This window comes from Equus asinus, chromosome 17 (assembly GCF_041296235.1).
Source record: "Equus asinus isolate D_3611 breed Donkey chromosome 17, EquAss-T2T_v2, whole genome shotgun sequence".
Classification (NCBI taxonomy): Eukaryota; Metazoa; Chordata; class Mammalia; order Perissodactyla; family Equidae; genus Equus; species Equus asinus.
Window position 1 is genome coordinate 40,739,049 of NC_091806.1, and position 21,493 is coordinate 40,760,541.

At 51.9% G+C, this 21,493-nt stretch overlaps 2 protein-coding genes across 6 annotated transcripts; both read right to left on the reverse strand.

The window, feature by feature from the left end:
- Positions 1–1,024: 1,024 nt before the first annotated feature.
- On the reverse strand, positions 1,025–16,267 carry GANAB (glucosidase II alpha subunit). Of its 5 annotated transcripts, none has more exons than XM_014834354.3 (25): positions 16,144–16,267; positions 13,323–13,427; positions 13,086–13,194; positions 12,717–12,844; positions 9,808–9,987; positions 9,284–9,349; positions 8,408–8,477; positions 8,147–8,234; positions 7,965–8,061; positions 7,562–7,742; positions 6,807–6,960; positions 6,347–6,582; positions 6,138–6,264; positions 5,953–6,032; positions 5,524–5,667; positions 5,325–5,421; positions 4,912–5,013; positions 4,498–4,741; positions 3,539–3,603; positions 3,294–3,370; positions 3,115–3,189; positions 2,824–2,937; positions 2,588–2,700; positions 2,321–2,421; positions 1,025–2,198 (listed from the first exon to the last, which is right to left on the reverse strand). In XM_014834354.3, exons 1-25 carry the CDS (start codon positions 16,179–16,181, stop codon positions 2,089–2,091), a joined length of 2,901 nt encoding a protein of 966 aa, XP_014689840.1. In that variant the 5' UTR covers positions 16,182–16,267; the 3' UTR covers positions 1,025–2,088. The 5 variants fall into 5 exon arrangements, with proteins under 5 accessions (XP_014689840.1, XP_070344105.1, XP_014689839.1 ...); XM_070488004.1 differs by having other exon boundaries at positions 8,147–8,230; positions 8,404–8,477; positions 16,144–16,266; XM_014834353.3 differs by lacking the exon at positions 9,284–9,349 and having other exon boundaries at positions 16,144–16,266.
- Positions 16,268–16,413: 146 nt separating this feature from the next.
- INTS5 (integrator complex subunit 5) lies at positions 16,414–21,134 on the reverse strand. Its single transcript, XM_014834351.3, has 2 exons — positions 20,979–21,134; positions 16,414–19,622 (listed from the first exon to the last, which is right to left on the reverse strand). The coding sequence occupies exons 1-2, from the start codon at positions 21,110–21,112 to the stop codon at positions 16,643–16,645; spliced, it is 3,114 nt and encodes a 1,037-aa protein (XP_014689837.3). The 5' UTR covers positions 21,113–21,134; the 3' UTR covers positions 16,414–16,642.
- Between the last annotated feature and the right edge of the window lie 359 nt (positions 21,135–21,493).

Below are 21,493 nucleotides of genomic sequence, written 5' to 3' on the forward strand. Positions count from 1 at the left end.
CAAAATGGAGAAAACTATTTCCCGTCACTAAAACAATGGGAAATCTTTTTTTTCTTGAGGAAGATTAGCCCTGAGCTAACGTCTGCTGCCAGTCCTCCTCTTTTTGCTGAGGAAGACTGGCCCTGAGCTAACATCCATACCCATCTTCCTCTACTTTATATGTGGAACGCCTACCACAAGCATGGCTTGTCAAGCAGAGCATAGGTCTGCACCCGGGGTTCTGAACGCGTGAACCCCAGGCTGCCGGAGCAGAACATGCAAACTTAATTCACGTGCCACGGGGCCAGCCCCAACAATGGGAAATTTTTTAAGTGCTGTTAGCTAAAAGGAAGCAACTTTTAGTGTGAGAACATCTGACCATATAACTATTTCTATTTAAGAGGGACCCCATCAGCTCTGGTCACCACCATTAACTAGGCCTACTAAAATCTGATAACCTTGAGGCCAACCCCATGGCCAAGTGGTTGAGTTCACGGGCGTTCCACTTCAGCAGCCTGGGGTTTCCCCGGTTCGGATCCTGGGCACAGACCTATGCATCACTCATCAGGCCACACTCAGGTGGCATCCCACTTGACACAGCTAGAGGGACCTACAATTAGAATATACAACTATGTACTGGGGGACTTTGGGGAGAAGGAAGAAAAATAAAATCTTTAAAAAAAAAATCTGGGGCTGGCCTGGTGGCACAGTGGTTAAGTTCACACGTTTCACTTCGGCGGCCTGAGGTCCGCTGGTTCGGATCCCAGGTGTGGACATGGCACCACTCATCAAGCCATGATATGGCAGGCATGCCACATATAAACTGGAGGAAGACAGGCATAGATGTTAGCTCAGGACCAGTCTTCCTCAGCAAAAAGAGGAGGATTGGCAGCAGATGTTAGCTCAGGGCTGATCTTCCTCAATAAATGAATGAATGCATAAATAAATAATCTGATAACCTTGCTGGGCTCCTCTATTTCATATTGGCATGTAGCAAGCTGAGGAAAGCTTGCACTCACTTTGCTGAACTGATGAGGCTTATGCTGAAGGTACATGAAAATGTCAGGCCCATAGGCTTCTAGGGTCTGTGACTCAGGACAGAACCAGAATCCAGACACTGACAGTTATTTATTTATCTTTATTGTTTCTCCTTTTATCAAAACCTTTCACAGCTGGGGGCCAAGAGGAAGTAAAAAAATTCCCAGGAATATTCCCCCTGGTTCCCAGTTAATCTCCCCACCCCCCACCCAGGGCTTCAAGCCAACCCCGGGCACACATGATCATCTCCCCCACCCTCAGCCTTCTCCCAGCAATAAATACAGGTGACCGTGATTCGACGAAACCACAACTGATTTCTCCATCTTGAATGCCCCTCAAGGGGACAAAAAGGGGGCAAAAGAAGTTTAATGCCTATCCCCTCTTAAGGAGGAATGGAAACTTCTTTCCCCCAAGGGACACGGGAGGTAGAAGTGCCCCTGTCAGAACTGCAGCAGCTCTAGAAGGAAGTGAGGAGAGGAAAGGTTGGGACAAGAGGGAAGAGGCTGTTCTCCAGCAACCTCCATGGATAAGGGATCCATTCATCCCTTATCAGGTAAGGGGTGGTCCCAGTGTATCAGTGGGGTGTAAAAAGGGGAGGGTTGACAGAGAAGAGCCAGGAGGAAGAAATGAAAGAGCAGTTTGGTGGGGAGGGAAGGGCAAGGGAAAAAAGAGCCCTAAAGCTCACTGCCCTCATCGTCTTCCAAGAAATGACATCAGCATACAAGAGGCATTAAGTGGAAAAGATCTGGAGGAGACTCAGGGCCCCTAAAAGAAGGGAGAAGGGAAAGCAAGGGCCCTGTGGTCTGCAGGTCTTCACAGGCGGATGTGCTCCAGTTAGAGCAACAGTGTTGGTGGATGAACAGAGACTTGGTGTCAAAGGGGTGGGAGAGATCAGGAGATCACGGAGGAATTCAGAGCTCAGGGACAGCCCTCTCATCCTGCCCAGATGTTGACAGAATCTGAGTCTTGGGATGGGAAAGGTGAAGTCTCGGGGGGTCAAACTCCAAGGCAGAAGGAAGAGTAACTCTCATCATCACCATAGCACCTCCCACCCCCACAACATCCCTTGGGTTATTGCAGGTGAATACTCCAGTCGGATGCTACGTTGACACCAGGCTTGCGCAGAATCAACACAGAGGTCTCAGGGTCATGCTGGAAGGACAGCCGGGTTTCAGGAGATCCTGGTGGAAGAAGAAGAAAGAGTGCAAGTCATAGCAACATGCTATCTAGCATAACAACTACTTTCCTACAGGCAAGGTATCCCCAGCTCTGCCCCAGGGTGGGGGCCAGATCACTCATTCACCTTTTGTCTGGAGTACCACAGCTGCTGGCTTTCCAGCCCCTATTATCACCACCCGCTCAATCCAGATTGGTGTCTCAAAGTGGCCTTTGGGGTCTGCTGAGCTGGAAGAAGCAAAAATTGATGCCCATCAGGGAGAAAGATGTCAGAGCAGAGGGAAGGAGACCCAGAGCAAGGTACTGATTCAAGAAAAGAGAACAGTGAGCTATGAGCATCCCAGAGGCCAAGGCTCCTCCAGAGGCTGCCAAGGAAGAATGGGCACCTCATTACCTGGAGACAAGGGTGTTGCCAGAGAATGAGAATCGACGCAGCAGGAACTCATTGTGAGTCTGATAGCTGAACGTGTGCCCATCATCTAGAAAGAGCTCTCCTTGGGCCGTACCCTGAGTAGGAAGTGAGATAGGTGAGAGCCTGAGCCCAAGAGGGAGTGAGGGGCACATCCCCAAGGGACAGAACCCTAGGAAAGTAGGCAGATGGTTGAGGAGGCTTCCTACCTATGCACTCACCTGGGGGCTGAGTGCAACAAAAAGAGTGATGGGGTCATCCTTCATACATTCTGAAGAACGCCGTACTCGCATCCATCGAGGCACAATTGTCCCTCCACGCTGGAACACGGGGATCTGGGGCAAGAGCAGTGCTGGGATGAAGTTGCCCCACTATCCAACCTTGGGTCCTGCAGCATCTTTCACTCTTGCCCATCTGTGCCCACTTAGGTACTGGACCCCAAAGCACACTCTCCCTCCCCTTCTGGAAACCTACAGGCAGATGAAGTTGGCAGCTGGGCCAGGCATACTCACAGTGCTTAGAGTTACAGGCAGGTATAGGGTCTGGGGACCATGATGCTTCTGGTAGCTCTCAATGTCATACCACACCTGTGAGTGGTAGGAGATATACTCATTCACTGCACAGGGCCCCAATTCCATTTCTCTTCTTTGGCCTCCACCATCTTTCCCCACCATGCCCTTCCTTAACTCACCTCCCCTTCGCCAGGCAAATAGACCTGAACACCACGAGCCCCAGCATCTGATACAGGGTGAACCAGCAACGCATCCCCTGAAACACACCAGAATCAACTCTGAACTGAGGAGATCAGTTTCCAGACAGGGAGCACCAGAGCACCCACTCCCCTTGTACTGCCAGCCTCACTCACTCCTCCCACAAGTGCTTACTTCTTCTCAGCCCTAACCCAACCCGCCACCAACTGTCCTCCCCATTTCTCACCAAGCAGAAACTGATCATCTATACTGAAGGTGGTCACATCCTGAGGAAAATTCACCCACAAGGGCCTAGGAAGGAAGCAAGACAAGAAAAGACGACACTTGCTGTATTGGCAAAAGTCAAAGATGCTACCCCAGGAACTGGCAATAAGAATAACACAGGGGTAGAACCCAGGAGCTTACAGCCCAGTGGGGGCGGGCTTCAGGCCTCGGCTATGCAACCTAAACTTGGTCTAGTCATTTAACTTCGTAACCCAACTTCCTGCCTCGTCCTCCCCTGCCCCTCTTGAAGCTTTTCTTGCACAGCAGCCTTCCAGTGGCCACTTCAGTACCCTGGCCTGAAAGGCCCTCCAGGATCAGGAGGTATTTTCCTCTCCCACCTCATCTCCTACCTCTCCCTCTGGTTCCTTACCCCAAAGACACACTGTTTTTTTTCTATTCCTGGAACATGACAAACTCATTTCCACTTTTGAATTTTTGTACTTGCAGTCTCCTCTGCTTCGAACATTCTTCCGCTAGATCACAAGTCTCTCTTACTTATCAGTCAGCCCTCATCTCACATGGCCTTCTCAAAAAGGCTGCTCGTGGAACCTAATTCTATGACCCTCTTCTATTTTTTTCAAGGAGCTTGTCAATGTTGTCAATTTTCTTATTTATATATTTGTTTACATGTCTGACTTCCTCCTAAGAATGTAAGTTCCACAAGGGTAAGACATTTGTCTGCCTTGTTTGAGGCTCTGGGGACAGTGATGAACAATGCCTGGCATGTCATAAGGCCTCGATCATGTTTACTCTTATTCATTTCCATTAGTCTCTTCTTACTTTGACCTTGAAATCAGATTTCCCTCCTTTACAAGGCTCTGTTGAGTGAAAAAGAGGCCCAGAGATAGAGCCCATTCCCTTCTGTCCCTCAGCCACCTCAGCCCACTCTAATGATAGGAATCTATCATTAGAATGCCTCACCTCATGACAGGAATCCCTTCACGATGGGCCTGATAGAAGAGAGTGTACCAGAAGGGCAGCAAGGAATACCGCTGGTTCAAGGCATCTCGGACCATGTCATGGTACTGAGAGGGTAAAAGCCATGGCTCTCGCCGCCCAGTGTCCAAGTGGGCATGTGCCCGGTAGAATGGCTGGTAGGCACCCATCTGGTACCAGCGCACAAGCAACTCTGGCTCTGGATTTTTGAAGAAGCCACCCACATCCGCTGGGAGAGGAGAAGGAGGAAACAGGTTGGAAAAGAGAGTGAAGGAGGGCAGCTGCCTAAGGAGCTCCCCAAGACCCCACCCTGGACTCTCAGCTCTTTTTCTTCATGCCCACGTCCTGTGCCCTCTACCTTGCCCCCTCTCACCAAACCAAGATTCCTCCCCCTCTCACCCCCACAGAAGGAAAGTCCCACCAGCCCCAAGCTGAGACACATAGGGATAGAGATCTTCAAATGGTCCCATTCAGCAGTGTTGTCCCCGGTCCACACGGCTCCTGAGGAAGACAAGAGGGGAGGAGCTTGCAAACAGTAAAAGGGCTCAGCCTTTTACATAACTGACCTCTCTGACCTGCCATATCTGCTCTGGGGCCCCCAAGGTGCTGCCAAAGATGAGAGAGTTCATAAGAGCACTTGAAGAGACCTCCCACTCCCTGGCTCCCCTTAGAGTGCACAGCTGGGAGGATGCAGCTGTGGCTCTAAGAGGATGGCTGTGTGAAGAGAATTTTCCAAGAACCAGGCCCAGGTCCACGGCTCATCTGATCTGGCCTTCACACCCTCTGCCACAGCTCTATTCTCCAAATCTTACCAAAGCGCTGGGAACCAGCGAAGAAAGCCCTGCTCAGGACAAAGGGGCGTTCTATGCCCCCGGAGCGCTGCACCAGCCCATCAGCAGTCGCCATGTGCTGGGTGGGGAGAGGAGAGAAGAGGGGTAGTGAGGAGCAAAAGCCAGCCATCATCTGGTAAAAGATCCCCAGCCCTCAGTCTCTCCTCTCTCAGCCCCTTACCACATAGAAGCCATAGATGTTATGCACGTCCCGGTGTTCCCAGCCCCCGTAATGCTGGGCATCTTTGAGCATGGTGACCTCAGGACCATTGAACACAGACGGTTCATTCATGTCATTCCAGACATAAAGGTTGGGAGCTGAGCCCTGAGAACACAAGGCAGAAAATGCAGACAGAGGACAGAGGGGAGGAACACAACAAATGCAGACAAAGGACAGAAGAAAGGAAGAAAGCAAACAGTGTCAGAGCAGAGAGCTCCTAGCAATCCAGAAAAACAAATTTCTCAAGGCCTTCCCAGAATTATCAAGGCATCAAGGCCCCGTGATACATTACAGGCAACCAACCATGGCAGGGTTGGCAGGCAGAGAATGATTGAATCAAGGAGCAGGGTGGGAAAAGATAGATATGGGTTGGGGGAGGGGCTGCAATACCTCATAATTCTCAAAGCTGAACATGTTAGCCCACCAGGCCCTCATGGTGGGATTGGTGAAGTCAGGGTAACCGGCTGCGCCTAGGAGAAGTTACGGGTGGCTTTCAACCCCCAATGGGCAAAACAGCCACCATTCTACCTCCCTGGTCTCTGAATAGCCTCTCCCTCAATTCTGGGCCAACCTACCTGGCCAGCACCAGCCCTCGTAGTCAGAGCCATCCCGGGTTTTAACGTATAGACCCTGGTTCTGCAACTCTTCATGTACGCGGTAGCCAGAGACCACCTTGATGTGGGGGTCCACAATTGCCACCAGCTGGGGGCAAGAAATACGGGTGGTCAGAGGTCTCCAGGGCTAGGACGCCCGAGAAGACTAATGATGGCTGCAGTCCTCTTACCTTCCGCCTCTTGGAGGCCAAGTGCTCAAGCATGGTGAGGGGCTGGGGGAAACGGCTGGGGTCCCACGTGAAGTAGCGCTTGCCATCCGCATGCTCGATGTCTAGCCAGATGACATCGCAGGGCATGTTGTGATCGTCGAAGCCCTGATCGACTTCCAGCACATCGGCCTCATCTCGGTAGTTCCAGCGGCTCTGGTGGTAGCCGAGGGAGAAGAGCGGGGGCAATGCCTGGGTCCCTGTAGGTGCAGTGACGGACGGGGGTCACAATGGGGTGAGGCCCAACCTGAGGCAAATGAGGATGCCCAGAAATCAAGGGAGGCTTATAAACTAGAGGGAAGCTGAAGGGTACACGGCTAGAGAACAGGCCTAGGCCCAGACTTCTGAAAATGCAGTCACCCCTCTCTCAAGACAAGGGCCAGAAAAGGAGGCTGCTGGCCGACAGAGTCGGGACGCCATGTACCTGTGAGACTTGCATACTGCCGGAAGACATCAAAGACGGAGGGCCCAAGCAACAGGAAGACATCAATGATGCCACTCTCCGACATCCAGCGAACATCTGTCTGTGGGGTCTCCCCAGAGCCCTGCAGGTAGTCTAGCATCTTCCCAAACAGGGTCTGGAGAGAAAACCGGAGAGAGGTCTGATGGCCACCCTCTCATTCTCCAATCCAAATACAAAGCAGCAGTGTTCTCCTCAGAGTCCTCAGACAGCTGGCTCCCAATGAATCACTCTCGGCTGAGACTAAACGTCACCTCTTCAGTGAGGCTTTCCCGGCCCCCACATCATAAGCAACACTGCCTCCATCCCCACTGTGTGACCGTGGCACTTCTTTCTTAGCCCTTATCACGGAACTCATCTTGCCTACCTATTTAACGTCTGTCTTCCTCCCTGAGAAATGAAGACCTTTCCTACTCAATGAGCAATATATCCCCAGCACCTAGAAAAAGCATCTAGCATATAATGCATACTCAATAACAAATATAATGATAATGCAGAAAGGGCTATACCTTCCCCATGAGTTTGTCTTCTGAGAGTGACTGGGGAACTCAAATGCTGCTCACAAGGCCCAGGGCCCCTTCTCTCATGCCGTCCCTAAACAGGTTATCCAAATAGGCTACCCCAGCAGCCTGAATTTTCAAGGCTAAGGTCCCTAGCACACCCATTTGTCTCCAGGCCTGACGACTCACTCCCTTATTGCTCCATGCCTATGCTCTCACCTTCCCTGCAGTGTTGGAGGATATGTCAACCCAGGTCTCTGCGACGTTGAGCCAGAAGATGCCCAGGTCCCGATGAGGGCTGTGTGCCAGGAGCACAGGCACAGACCCGTACAGGGCCATAGGGTTATACAGCTCGTACTGGAACACATCCAAATTGTAGAGGCGATACGGCTCCCCACCCCTGCAGGCAGACAGACAAACTGGCCCCAGGCTGTGGCACACACAACCTCCATCCCACAGACACAGAAAAGGGAGAAGAATGGACCCCTCTGCCCTTTTTCAAAGAAGAATTTTCCACTCACCAAGAGTGACCTGAGCACAGAAAGTAATCCATGCACATCTCCCCACAGCCCTGGCTTCCGACCCCTTTCCCCCTATATCCTGATGTCACCATGGGACTCACTCAGTGACCTTCAGCCTCAGGCTGTCTGCATGCTCAGGGATCCCATACACATGCTCCATGCCTGGCAGAGAGAAGTCCAAACCCACAGACATGGGGCCTGGAAGGAAAGCAAAAGATGAGCTCCAGAGTTTCTGCTTGGCCAGCACTCCTGCACCCCTGCCCAAGGCGCCCTCGTCACTCACCATACGGCTTGCTATCAGAGTGAGTTTTGAATGTCTCTTCCCAGGCTCCTGGCTCATCTTTCTCTGCCCTTCCCTGGGTCTCCTCTGGCTGCAAGGAGGAATGCAGACCAGTACCCAATCACACACCAGTTCTCCCTCTTCCCCCGCCCCTTTTCTAAATCCCATCCCTGATGGCGAGACTAAGCTCAAGTTTCTTGTGGGCCTTTCCCCTCCAACCTCCCAGGCAGCTCTGTGCTCCACCACCCAGCCCCACCAACTTGCCTTGTCACCATCCCCAGGTGTTTCCTCGGGCTGGGCCCCATCGCCCTCAGCTGGGTCTTTTGATCCTTGCCTGGAAGGTAGGAGAGCTGTCTGCTCCAATCCAGAGGGGGCAGGGACGAGGGGCTAGTGGAAGGAGGGGTGAGGGAATAGAGAGCCAAGGGTCCAAAGGAACGAAGGCATTGGAGGAAGGGACTGAATGTTAAAGCTTGGAGAGTGACCCCAGTGAGCAGATAAGTGTGCAAAGGATGGGGAGAGAAATGAGAAAGGGAAATGAGCAATAAATGTCACCAGGAGGTGCCTTCCATACACAGGCCCAAATCACCAGCCTCTGCCAGCATTCCAGAAGAGACAGGCAGGTTCAAGGGCCTAGGTTCAGAATGTCACGCCTGGCTCTCTGCTGCCTCCACCAAGAGACTCTGGCCCCAACTGCCCTCACTGGGCCTCAGCCTCTTGGCCTGACACAGGGTTTTGCAAAGGCAAGTGGGTCATAGCACGGTCAAGCTTCTACAGATATGCGAGGACTCAAACAAGAGGTTCTGCCAAAGAATGCTTTCAAGAGCAGCTGGCAAACAGCTCTGCCCAAAGCCTCAGTGCACCCCAGCTGAGAGCCAAGAACCCCGGCAATAGGCAGCATCTCTCCACCCCTTGGCAAAGCAAGAAGCTCCCTACATTCCTTAAGGACTTCCAACATTTCATCTTCCTTCTCCCAGGGGTCTCCCAGCCAAAGGAACAAGGAACAGGGACCAGATACCACGTAGCTGGGGAAAGAGTGGTGAGTGAAGCACGGGGCCTGGAAGGGTCTGGGGCATCTTCCCCTGGGGGCCAGAATGAAGGGGGGCAAAGGAACAGATACAGTACCAGTGGCCATGGATTTACCTAGAGAAAAGGTTCTTGATCTTATCCCATATGCTACCGAGCGTGAGACTAACTTTATCCGAGAAACTGGGGCAGGAGGAGATGGGTAGGGAAGGGGAAAAGGAGGCACAAAACCAACACAAAAACAGAAACATAAAAGTGAGTTTCAGTCGACAAACTTCCAGAGATGGGGGAGAAAAGAAATTTAAAAAAAAAAAAAAAAAAAAAAGGGAAGAAAATAAATCTGGGAAATGTGATGGTATGAGAACGGGAAGAGGGAAAGGCAGACCCAGGCAGGCCTCCCCGAGGAGGTGCCCAGGGTACAGCTCAGGGACAAAAGTAACTGCCTCCTGGTCTGTACAGGAAATGGAGAAAACTGCAACCTGGGTCTGCTTCCTACCCTCTCTGATAAACAGCTTCTCCCAGCCCCTAGCCCCTAGCTGGCTGTCCTGCCTCCCTGTCTCCTCCCAGGAACCCAGTGCCAGACCCAACACCCATAGGCTCTTTCACACTAGGTTCCCTTCAGTCCTGACCCCAGTACTCACGAGACCCTGGGGGCCCTCTGGTGCTCAAAATGTAAGAGTCCTCGGGCATTGACACTGAGGAGAAGGCTGCGGTCCTCTAACAGGTCAAGGCGGAATGGCCGCGCCGTCAAGATGATTTTATAGGGTCCCTCAGCCACAGTTAGCTCCACACTGTTGTCGTCACGGCCAGAGATGGAAAGCCTGGGAAAGAGATCGAAAGGGATATAAGGAAGAGCAAAGAACCAAAAGCAGTCACGACACTTCAGAAGAAAAGGGGACCTGCTTAGAACTACACGTAGTGTGCTAATAGTGCAGGGACAGAGAAACTGACCAAAGGAACCAAATAAAGAGCCTGGAGACAGAGCCACGCACACTTAGAAATTTGCAACGTAACAGAGGTGGCACAGCAGTTCAGTGAGGTCAAGAAGACCATTCGTTCATGGAGAGGAAAAACAGATTTTTAGGAAAATAATAGTATCATATTCCTTCCTCATATCAGATACAAATGTCAACTCCAGACAGATTACGCCTTAAAATTTAAAAGTAAAATCTTTAGAGGACAATACAAACAACTGTTTTTCTGACCTTGAGGTAGAGAAGGATTATCTAAACACAACTTAGAAAATGCTAGGGGGCTGGCCAGGTGGCACAGTGGTTAAGTGCACACGTTCTGTTTCGGCAGCCTGGGGTTCACTGGTTCAGATGCCATGTGTGGACATGGCACTGCTTGGCAAGCCATACTGTGGTAGGCGTCCCACATATAAAGTAGAGGAAGATGGTCACGGATGTTAGCTCAGGGCCAGTCTTCCTCAGCAAAAAGAGGAGGATTGGCAGCAGATGCTAGCTCAGGGCTAATCTTCCTCAAAAAAAAAAAAGAAAAGAAAAGAAAACGCTAACACCAGAAAGTAAAAAACTGATACATTGGAAAACATGAAAATTCAGAATTTCTATTTATTGAAAGACATCTTTAGGGTCATCAAAAACAGGAAAAGTCCAAGAAACTGTCCCAGTCTAGAGGAGCCTAAGGAGACAAGACAACTAAACATAATATGGTGTCCTGGATGGGATCTTGGACAGAAAAAGAACATTAGGTAAAAACTAAGGAAATCTGAATAACGCATGGACTCCAGTTAATAATAACGGTATCAACTCATCAGGTATGACAAACGTACCACAGTCATGTTAACAACAGGGGAAAACAGGAGTGCAGGGTATACAAGAATTCTCATAATATTCTTGCAACTTTCCTGTAAGACTAAAACTATTCTAAAGCAAAAAGTTTTTTTCTTTATTTTATTTTTTTGAGGAAGATTAGCTTTGAGCTAATATCTGCCAATCCTCCTCTTTTTGCTTAGGAAGACTGGCCCTGAGCTAACATCCGTAACCATCTTCCTCTACTTCATATGTGGGACGCCTACCACAGCATGGCTTGCTAAGCGATGCCACGTCCGCACCCGGGATCTGAACCAGCGAACCCCACGCTGCCAAAACGGAACGTGCGAACTTAACCACTGCACCACCAGGCTGGCCCCCAAAAAGTCTTTTTTTCAAGGCATCTTTTGAAAATAAAGAGATAAGCTACAACCTGTGAAAAGATAACTGCAATACCTACACATGATAAAGGATTAGTATCAAGACTAATGAATTTCTACAAACCAATAAGGACAAACAACATAAAAGGAAAAAGGAAAACGAGCATAGCTGTGAACTACCATTTCACAGAAGAGTAAGCCAGAATGACAATAACCCTATGAAGAGATGCTCAATCTCATTAATAACTGGGGAAAGGCAGCCAAGCCAAGACTACCACATGGTATCATTCTACACCCATCCTACTGACAAAAATTAGGTCCAAGAGTACTGAGAATTGGGGAGGATGTGGATCAATGAGGCCTCTTATACACTGCTGGTGGAGTGTTAACTGGTAAAACACTTTGGCTTTATCCTGGAACATTGATAATTCCCACATTCTACAACTCTGCAGTTCCTCTCTCAGGTAGATCCCAAAGATGAACTCCTGCACAGGGACACAGCAGCCAGGGACAAGAATGTTGATGTCAATAGTTTGAACAGAAAAACACTGGAAACAACACAAATGCTAATCAACACACAAATGAATAAGTTGGGATATATTCATACAGCATTATATACCAACAAAAATGAATTACTAGAGTTACATGCGACAGTTAAACTGACGAGAAAAAAGAAAATCCCAGAAGACATCCACTGAGATACTTTCCCTATAAAGCTCAAAAACAAATAAAACCACATAATTTACTGCTTAGGCACATAAAACACACGTACGTATGTGTTTATATACATATACACACGATACAACTATGAGAACAAAAACCCAAGGGAATGACAAACTTTAAAATAACAACCATTTCTGGGGGAGTCAGTGGTACAGGACAGTGAGAAGTATATGGTTGGGGTGAGTGGAAGGTTTATGCTTTTTCTAAATTAAGTACTTAAGACAGAGCCATGCATGGAAGAAGGATGACAGTGTGTCATAACCTAAGAATTTGAATAATCCCACCCTGAATATCTGAGGAAAAAGAAAAGAAAGGAAGGAAGGAAGGCAGAAAAAAATAAAAGTCAAGGGGAAGGGAGGGAGGAAGGAACCAACCACAGAGACACTATATTCCTGGAGGGCAAGGTCTGTGCCTTGTTTATGTCCTCTTGTATTGCTAGCACCCAGACCAGGCCTGGCACAGAAGAGAAAGCAGTATCTGCTGAATGAATGAAAATAAAGGGGGAAAGAGAAAATAAGTGAAACAGAGGAAGAGATGGGAAGAGGTTGAAGAGAGTGGCGAGGTGCTAGTCAGCCATTATTCTAATGTGGGAAAGAAAGGCAGCTGCCAAATAAAGGCTTTTCAGGAAGGAGAAAAGGGCCATAGAGATGGATACGTTTCTCAGGAAAAATTTACCGAGCTGTGGGGGGATCAGCCACCAACACGTCTGGCACACGGTATCGGGGCCGCCGGGGCTCCAGTTCATCAATCCTGATCCGAGTCATGTTCTTTTGAAGCCCCTGAAGCTCCAGCACCAGCAATACCTGTGAGGGCAGAGGTTTGGATCTGGAGAAAGCAGAGGGCTACACCATGGAATGCCCTCAGAACCCATTCCCTCCTGAAGTGTCTACTCCTTCTAGCCCTTTGCCTAAGGGGCCTGATATCTGAATTCCTCACAAATTAAAAGTCCTCAGATTAGGCTAGGACACGCTGCCCGTTCCCCCTTCACAATTATCCCTTAGCCATGTCCCCACCCCCACCAGATTCTTCCTTTTCTCCCCTGACCTTGGTGACCTCGTTCATCAGATGGACTGTAAGGGCATCAGGACCAAGCTGCAGAGAGTCCAGCAAAGCTCGATATGGTGAGAGGCCTGGTCGTACGCTTCGCTGTCGCCTGCCAAATGAAATGGTTATGAAGGGTCCCTAGGTCCCATCAGCTTCAGTGTTCCGGGCCAGCCCAGCCGCCACAGACACCTCCCCCATTACCCTATTTTCCATCCTACTCTCTTAGAAATATCATACTTGCAAAAGGAACTCTCTTCACAGGTCTTAAAGTTGCTTCTATCCACAGCAAGGCTAATTCCCAGGAGGACCCCTAAACAAGCCAGTACCAAACCTGTCCAAGACCTAAGGAGAAAAAGGACAAAGAAGGAACAATCAGCACTTGGGGTCAGAAAGGGCCCCCCTTCTGAGGTAAAGGCCTCTTCCTGCCATAACCCTAAATGACAGCTCAGGAAAGAGGGGAGAAAGATGGAGTTCCATTAAATTTAAAAAAGACAGAGTGGACATGGAGTGAAATGTCAGGTCTGAGGAGTTGGCTCATTCACACCTTCCCTTCAAAAGGCAGAGGAAATGGACAAAGGATCTTTGGCCTTCAGAGGCCCTGGTATTGACTCTGGTTACATCAGCCTCTCAGAGGAAAGGAGCAGTAACAGCTAGTCTCAGGAGAAGTAGTGGTACCGTGTGTGGAACGGAGAAACAAAGTAAGCCATGCGTTTCCAGGGGCAAGGCACTGGGTGGAGCTACAGCGAAAAAGTTCAAGAGGTACCCTCACAGCCAGTCTACGCGTCACAGTTCCTCAGGTCCTAACATCCCTAGCACCATAGACACCCTGCTCCTCTGATGTCCAGTCCTGTATCTCCAAAATAAGTCACCACTATCACCACCTAAGCCTGAAAACAATAACAATAGCTAACATTTATTGAGTCCTAATGAACCCCCGGGGCCTGGCTAACTGTTTTAGATCCCTGGTTTTCAAGTCTGCCTGCAATTTTCTAAAGTGTCAATGCCCAGGTCTCACCTTCAGATTCTGATCTAATTGGGCTAAAGCGCAGCCTGTGCATCAGAGTTTTTTCAAAAGCTCCCTAAAAAACTCTAATGGGCAACGATGATTCAGAGCCACTTCTTTATACTCACTACCTCTTTTCCCTGTCTTTCATTGTTTTCTGGGTGAATGTAGGGTTGGCGTTTTCCCCAGATGGGAAAATTGACACAGAAAAGGTTCAATAATTCATCCAAGACTGAACAGCTGGTAAGGGGGGAAACTGGGATTGAACTCAGCTCTGCCTGACTCCGGGGCCCGTGTACTTCATGATGCACAATACAGCACACTACCACCAGCAGGGCCTGCCTCACTGAGGACCATCACCTCAAAGTTACCACAAACTGTAACTGCCCCAAAGTGCTATCAAATGACAGACAAGGGGCTAACAGGCTTATTTCAACAATTAGTTTAAAGGACGTATTCATCCATTCTGAGTAAACCCTAAACAGCGGTTTTCAATCTCTAGTGTCTGTTAAGAATCACCTGCGGTGCTTATTAAATGAAGATTCCTGAGCTTCAGGAAATCTGCATTTTAAACATGCTCTCCCACTGACTGACATAGGTGGTCCAGACCCACACTGAGAAAGTGTTCCAAATAGCAGAGAAAAAAAACAAAAACACAAGATTCTTCTAAGCAGTAAAACTTAGCAAACTGCTAATACAGTGACTAAACAATAGGGCCTACTATACACATTATATCCAACATTAGCCTCAGTATCTGCATGAAAGCTAAAGGTAAAGAAAGTCACCAGAAAGATGAGAGAACACAGTTAAGCCCTCCAGTTCCAGAAAAATGTGCAAAGCAAGCCAGGCCAGACAGGAAGGCTAGGAAAACACCAGGCATCGTGGTTTAATACGCCAAGCAGAAATAAGCAGCAACAGAACAAGCAGCAGAAATGCTATTAGAAAACTCAGCACCAAGTTATGTAGCCCAGGTCCTGAGGAGTGACTGCAGAAGGCACCCTGAACCACTGACCCCATATCCACCTGCCCAAAGCAGTAGTAAACAGTGAGTTAAATACCCTACGGAGTCCTATTTGCACAATCTATAAAATGGGTTTGGAGAGCTGCCAATGGGGGATAGAATTTCTAAAAGATCTTTCAGATGTGACCTGTCGGAAGGTCCTAGGAACCCAGGGATGCCTTGAACGCCCCTGAGCAAGAAGTGGTCATAAACCAAAATCGAGAATGAGCCGCAGAGCAAGTTGTACCCATTTATTGTTTCAGATCACAGACTTCCAGAGTTGAGTTTACGATCCACGCCTTTTTCACTGCTGCTGACTGTACATGCCTCTCCCACCCCAGTACATCCGTTAGGTCTCGGTACTAAACGCATTGTGGCGCCAGAGATGGTTTCGAAGCGTTTTTTCGGTAATATAACTCGAGAGCGCAGACCAAACCATTCGACTACATGTGGTGTTTCAGCAACATCATCAAGGCAGGCTGTGAACTTACTGGATCCTGCCCCAGCCGTGCCCGGCGACCGTGAACACCGAACAAGCCCGGGCCGGTGTCCACGTGAAGACAAGGGCAGGGCAGGGCAGGGCAGGGTCCGGGACGCTCGGGGGAAGACAAGAAGGGCAGTGCAGGCGGGACTGCGGGCCGTGGAGCTTCCAGCCCGGCCGAGGGGCCGCAGGGCAGGAGGCTCGTGGAGGCCGGGCCGCCTCTCGTCCCCCACCCCGACGGCCCCGCGCACTGCAGGAAGGAGGCGGCAGCGTTAACAGCCGCGAGCCGCCAGGGGAGGGCGGCGGCTGAGCGGCCAAGGCCAACAAGAGCGCACCGCAGCGGCCTTCTTGAGCCACCGGGCCGCAGCGGGAAACCCCAGAGGCGAGGTCCCCCAACGCCGCGCGGATGTATCGCGAGGAGGCTGTGGGCGCCTGAGGCCGCCTCCAGAGACACAAAGGGCTCTCACGAGGCCGCGGGTGGCAGAGTCTCGGGAGGACATACAAGGATGAGCGATATGGGGTTTGGGGGCTCTGGGGGCGTCCCGGGAGCGACCCCGGGTTCCGGGCTCCTCACCGCCTCCTACGCGCCGCCACTGCCGCTACCGCCGCCATCTTGTGCCGGGTTTGCTCCTTGACCCCGAGCCTCCCCTCCCCCCGCGCGCGTTGAGCCACGTATCTTAGCGCCCGCCCCTTCCGGCCTTCTGATTGGCCTGGGTCGGGAGCGGCCGGACGGCAGCCCCATTGGCTGAGCGCGCGCTCTAAATGCTTGCAGGGGGCGGGCCCGAGGCCGGGGGCGGGGCCTGAAGCCGGGGTTGGGCTGGGCCAGAGCCAGGCGCTGTCCGATTTTGCCGGCTCTAAGCATCAGACGGAGGCACTGTACTCTGTTTTTCTCAACTCGGCAAATTTTATTTAGAAAAAAAGGTGGAGGAGGAAGAAAGTGACAGCGCTCTTTAGGCCAAGGTCTTAGAAGAGAAACCTCCACCTTTCTGCAACACCTTAGCCCCCTATTCACTGGGAGCCGCCAGGGCTCTCTCGCGGCTCAACCTCCATCGGCTTCTGGAGCATGCAAAAGGCTATGTCCCCTGCCGGAGGAGAGTGGACGGTGAAGGTGCCTGGAAACGGCCAGAGAAAAGGCCCAGGCGGTCAATGTTGCGGTGGAGGACGCTGTGCAGCACAGCCAGATGGGGTCCACCCTCACCCCCACCCTCCCTGGAGAAGTCCCGGATGAAGCGGCCGCGCTCTGACTGGAAGATGAACTTCTGGGGCAATGGCCCGTGCTCCCGGAGAAAACCCCAGACACTGAGCAGCAGCAGACGCACTTCAAAAGGTGCCAGTTGGCTAAATACCTCGTGCATATTACCCAAGGCTGGTGGCAGGAGGCTTCCCTCAGCCATGACAGCCACCAGAGTGCAGGATGCCTCCAGGTGCCAGGGGGAGTGGGCCGTGTCAGGGTGGCGAGAAGCTTCCCAATGGCCCAAGAGGGCGGCCAGCAGCCCCCGGAGCAGCACAGAGCAGTAGCACAGGGCTGGGGGAGCAGCTGCTACCAGCTTTAACAGCTCAAAAAGCAGGGGCTGTTCCCGGAAGCGCCGGCCAATGCGGAGATCCCGCTCCACGGTGGCCCGGGCGTGCTCCTCAGGGGGCCACGCTAGCTCAGCCCCAGCTGCATCAGGACACACACTCTCCACCAAGGTCACTGCCACTGCTTTAGCTGCCTCTGGGCTCAGGGTGGGAGCCCCCCAGCTTCCCCCACATTCAGTGCCCCCAAGGGCACTGCAGCAGTGCACCAGGAGGCTGAGGAGGCTCTGGGTGTTATAGATTACTTCCTGCTGATTGCGTGACTGGACAAACTTGGGTGGCTTTAGGCCACGGCCGATGACTCCAGCGTGGAAAACAGACCAAATCCCTCCAGGACCTGGGACAGCTGCAGTGTGCCGCCGGTTTGTGTCCAACAGGGAAGCCGAGGCAAAAGGAGCAGAGACAACTGAAAGAGTTTCGTTGTCCCCATCCACTTCCCCTCCAAACAGTTCTGTGTTGCCCCGATGTAAGGCTCCCTCTACTAGCAGCTGCAGGACAGCCTTGAGCCCAGCTGGGGAGGTCTGAGAGAGGCGAGTAAGAAGCTGGGAGGCCGAAGCCACACCTGGGGGGCCATGCAGCCTCAGAGAGGCAAAGAAGCGATGCACTCCAGCTCTCACCAGTCCCAGGAGTTGGGAGGGGGACAGGGCTTCTGGAGGAAAGGGACAAATGGCCAGGAGGGAGGCAGCAGCTTCGGCTACTTCCTCCTCAGGATGTAGTAGGAGAGGAGCCAAGTCAGACAGATGAGCTGAGGCAGACTCCCCAAACCGGGCCCCTAGGGCTGCAGGGCCCTCACCACCCTGCTGTTCCCACCCCACTAGCAGTGTCAAGTTGCGCAGGAACCGGGCTGTGAAGGGAGGCTGCAAAGTCCCTGCATGCACCCGAGCCAGGCAGCTTCGGAAGGCCAAGGGCAGGAGGCCAGAGAGACTGACCACCAGCCCTGCATACAATTGGGTGGCCAGACTCAACTCTTCAGGGCTTCGGGCCCGGCTCAGGAGATGGCCCAAGGCCTCAGGTCCACAGCTAGGCCGGGTATAGACAGAGAGCAGGCCCAGGAGCTGATGTTGCCAGAGGAAGCGCTTCCGTTCCAATCGTAATGTCTCTCCACACAGCTCTCCAACATGGTTTCTTAGCGCATCTAGAAAGGGCACAGGGCGAGGGGGTGGGGGCGGGCCCAGGACCCCTTCCCCAGGAGACCCTCCGCGGTGATGAACCAGTTTTTGCAGGTGCAGCAGCAGCAGCTGGATCAGCCGGTCACAGGCCTCACGCACAGTGTCTGGCACAGCCAGGCCCTGGGTGGTAATGACTGAGGCAGGCATGGCTGTGTCCACCAGGAACTGCAACAGGCGGTAGGCACCTGCCCCGGAGGCCTGGCTCACCAGATGCACAGCCAGGTTCAGCATGTTGTCCAGCTCCTCTCGGGGGAATCCCTGAAGGTGTTGCTGCAGCTGGCTCAGCACAGCTGGGGGCTTAAGGCAGTCCACCAGCTCCCCAGAGACTGTGCCCAGCAAAGCCGGTGACATGACCGCCAACTGCAGCAGGAAGGGCACTGTGGCCTGAAGGGAGGGATCCCCACTCCGGCCCCCAGTGCCACCTGCCAGGCTATCATGGAACATTCGCAGGAGCTCCCGTCGGATGCTGTCTCCATGGCGGGAGGCCAGGTGTCCTAGGATGCCTACAACTGAGGCAATCTTGGGCACCCGTTTCTCCCCAGGGATAGCAGGAGATCCAGGGAAGGGGTCTGTAGAGGAGGTTTGAGAAGAGCTTCCACCACTGCCACCAGCTCCACCTCCAGCCCCACCATGGACACAGAAGTCCTTAAGGCCACAGGAGAGAACTCGGGAGATGATGGTGCCAGGAAAAGAGGAGCCAATATGGGCCACAACCCAGTCAAAGTGTGGGGAATGCTGTACAGAGGTATCCAGCAAGGCATCCACACAGGCATCTGGGCAACTACCAATGAGAGCTGAGAGGCACTGAACGTAGATGTCCATTAATGTGCGTGTGGCCCGACAGCCCATCCACAGCTGCAGCAATTCATTGAGAGAGCCAGTGGCATGGGGCACACGCTGGTGCTGGCCTGAGTATGTGCTGCTCAGTTGACCCATGAGGTCTATGGACCATGCACTAATCACAGGAGCCCAGGCCTTCGGGTTGGCCCGGATGAACTCAGATAGCACCTGCTGCACTTCCTGCACCACATCCTCTAGACCAGGTCCCCCAGCAGGGACATGGGAGGGTGGGGGTGGGCGGAGGTGAGGTGGACCAGCCACAGGGCTTTCATCCAAGGCAGCCAGGTGGGCCCGGACACTCTCATCAAAGACGCCTCGCAAGTGGTCAAGCACAGCAGCACGAGCAGGTGGCAGAGAGCGGAGCAGGAGAAGACCACAGCGAGCATGTTCCCGGGCTGAGAGCTGGTGGCCCAGAATAGGGTCTACGCCAGTCAGAAAAGCCTTGATTTCCTGGGACAGCTCCTGAGCACTGTAAGAAAGCAAGAAAAGCAGACTTAGAGTGTTGGGAGATGTTGGGCAAGCCATATTCCCTCTTTGAGCTTCAGTTTCTTTTTAAGTAAAATAGGAATGACTGTACCTGCCTCATAAGAATGTTCATAAAGCATTCAAGCACCCTATCTAGTTCATACTAATCACTCAATAAATGCTATTTTCAACAATAACAATAATATCTATATTAGATAACTCTTAGAACGTCACGTACTCTTTTAAGTACTTTACGTGTAATATTTCAATCCAGACAACAGTTCAATAAGGTAGATACTATTATGATCTCAATGTACAGATAAGGAACCCAAGGTTAAGTAACCCAACTATAAGCTCCAAGAAGGTAGTAAACATTTCTGTGCTCTTTAAAACTGAATCCCTTCTATTGAGGTGCCCAGTATATGGGAAACACTCAATAAATATTTGCTCAATAAGTATACTTTTGTTCTTATAACATCTGCTTTAAAAATACCATTCCAGCTTTACTGCATCCCTCCCTGCCCCCAACACAGGCACCCTGGATTTTACTCCTAATGGAAAGAAGATCCTAAGTGCAAACTCACCCTTACTAAGGACTCTTCCTCCAAATACCTGTTTCTTCCCATATTTTGCAAGCATCCTAACCACCCACCACTTGTACTCCACCACATCAACAACCACCACCTTCCCAGCACCCTCAGTGTGCCTAGGAATCAGGGTGTCCCAGGGCACAGACAAGGGAATGCCTTTCAACCCCTCCCCTCCCGAAACATATGGGTTCAGTCTTAAGCGGTTCAGAAGCCAGTGTTATGGGAAAAGGCAAAATCCTCTTCCTCTGATTGCCTTTTCTGCCAAAGACAGCATCCTCTAGGGGCTGACAGGGCTCTGACTGTGCCATTCCTCTCGGGTTCCTCCAAAGAAAAGCAAACTATCCTAAGGTGAGGGGAGTGTCTCCGTTGGAGGGCAAGGGAAAGGCTGGAAGGAAGCAATCTGTGGGTTTCTGGGCCTGGGTTCCCAGGGAGTTTCCATGATGTCGGGGGACCCTGGGCGCCCTCGGGTCTAAAAGGGGCAGGGCAGCTGGGTTCCCAAGAATTCTGATATCCCCAACTCTTGGGAGAGCAAGGCTGGGATCTGGGGTAACTAGGCATTGGGGTTTAGAGGGAGGCAGTCCCGAGACCTTGGGAGTGTGGGCACTGGAGCCCAGAGTTTTGGTGAGGTCCCTGAGTTCTGGGAAGACCCGACCAGGAACCTCTGAGAACCCTGACGCGAGTTCTCGAGGTAGGATCCGGGTTTCTGCCGAGAAGGCTGGGGATCGGCGCGGGGCCGGGCGGTGGGGGAAGATGCCAGGGGCTCTGACTACCTGAGCGGCGCGGGACCGTGGGTGGCCGGGGCAGGCCCGGGAGGCCCTGGGGCCCCGGGAGGGTCGCACAACGCGGACATCCCGGAGCCCGAGCCGGAGCCCGAGGCGGGAGCAGCGAAGTGCAGGCAGCGCATGCGCGCTGACGGGAAACCCGAAAGGAACCAGCAACAAGGCCTCACAGGAAAACCAGTCCGGCAACGTCTGCCACCCTCATACATAGGTTCCGCCCCGTGTCGCGGGGGGCGGGGGGTGTTGGAGGTCCCCAAGCAGGACTGCGACGATGACAGCGGAAAGTCGACCCGCCCTCAACGCAACCATTTTTTTCCCCAAAGGACCGTTAACACGGAGCTAGCTGCGGTCACTGACAGTTGGATTTATTTTTCCTGCAGCCAAAACTACAGAATGTTCAGTTCACGAGGTTTTAAAAAATGAAGCACTAGGAAACATTTCAATCAAGAAAGTGATAATGTAAAAAGCAGTTAAAGGAGAGAAAGGAAGGGAGAAAATGAAAAAGA

What these genes read in the sequence shown, in the direction of transcription:
- GANAB (XM_014834354.3), bottom strand. Translation starts at nt 16,181, where the DNA reads ATGGCGGCGGTAGCGGCAGTGGCGGCGCGTAGGAGGCG. An exon ending in ATCAAGAACCTTTTCTCTAG is followed by an intron (nt 8,478 to 9,283) that starts GTAAATCCATGG and finishes CCTACCTTCCAG; the next exon opens with GCAAGGATCAAAAGACCCAG. An exon ending in CTGAGGCTGAAGGTCACTGA is followed by an intron (nt 7,743 to 7,964) that starts GTGAGTCCCATG and finishes GTCTGCCTGCAG; the next exon opens with GGGTGGGGAGCCGTATCGCC.
- INTS5 (XM_014834351.3), bottom strand. Translation starts at nt 21,112, where the DNA reads ATGCGCTGCCTGCACTTCGCTGCTCCCGCCTCGGGCTCCGGCTCGGGC. An exon ending in CACGGTCCCGCGCCGCTCAG is followed by an intron (nt 19,623 to 20,978) that starts GTAGTCAGAGCC and finishes GCTTTCTTACAG; the next exon opens with TGCTCAGGAGCTGTCCCAGG.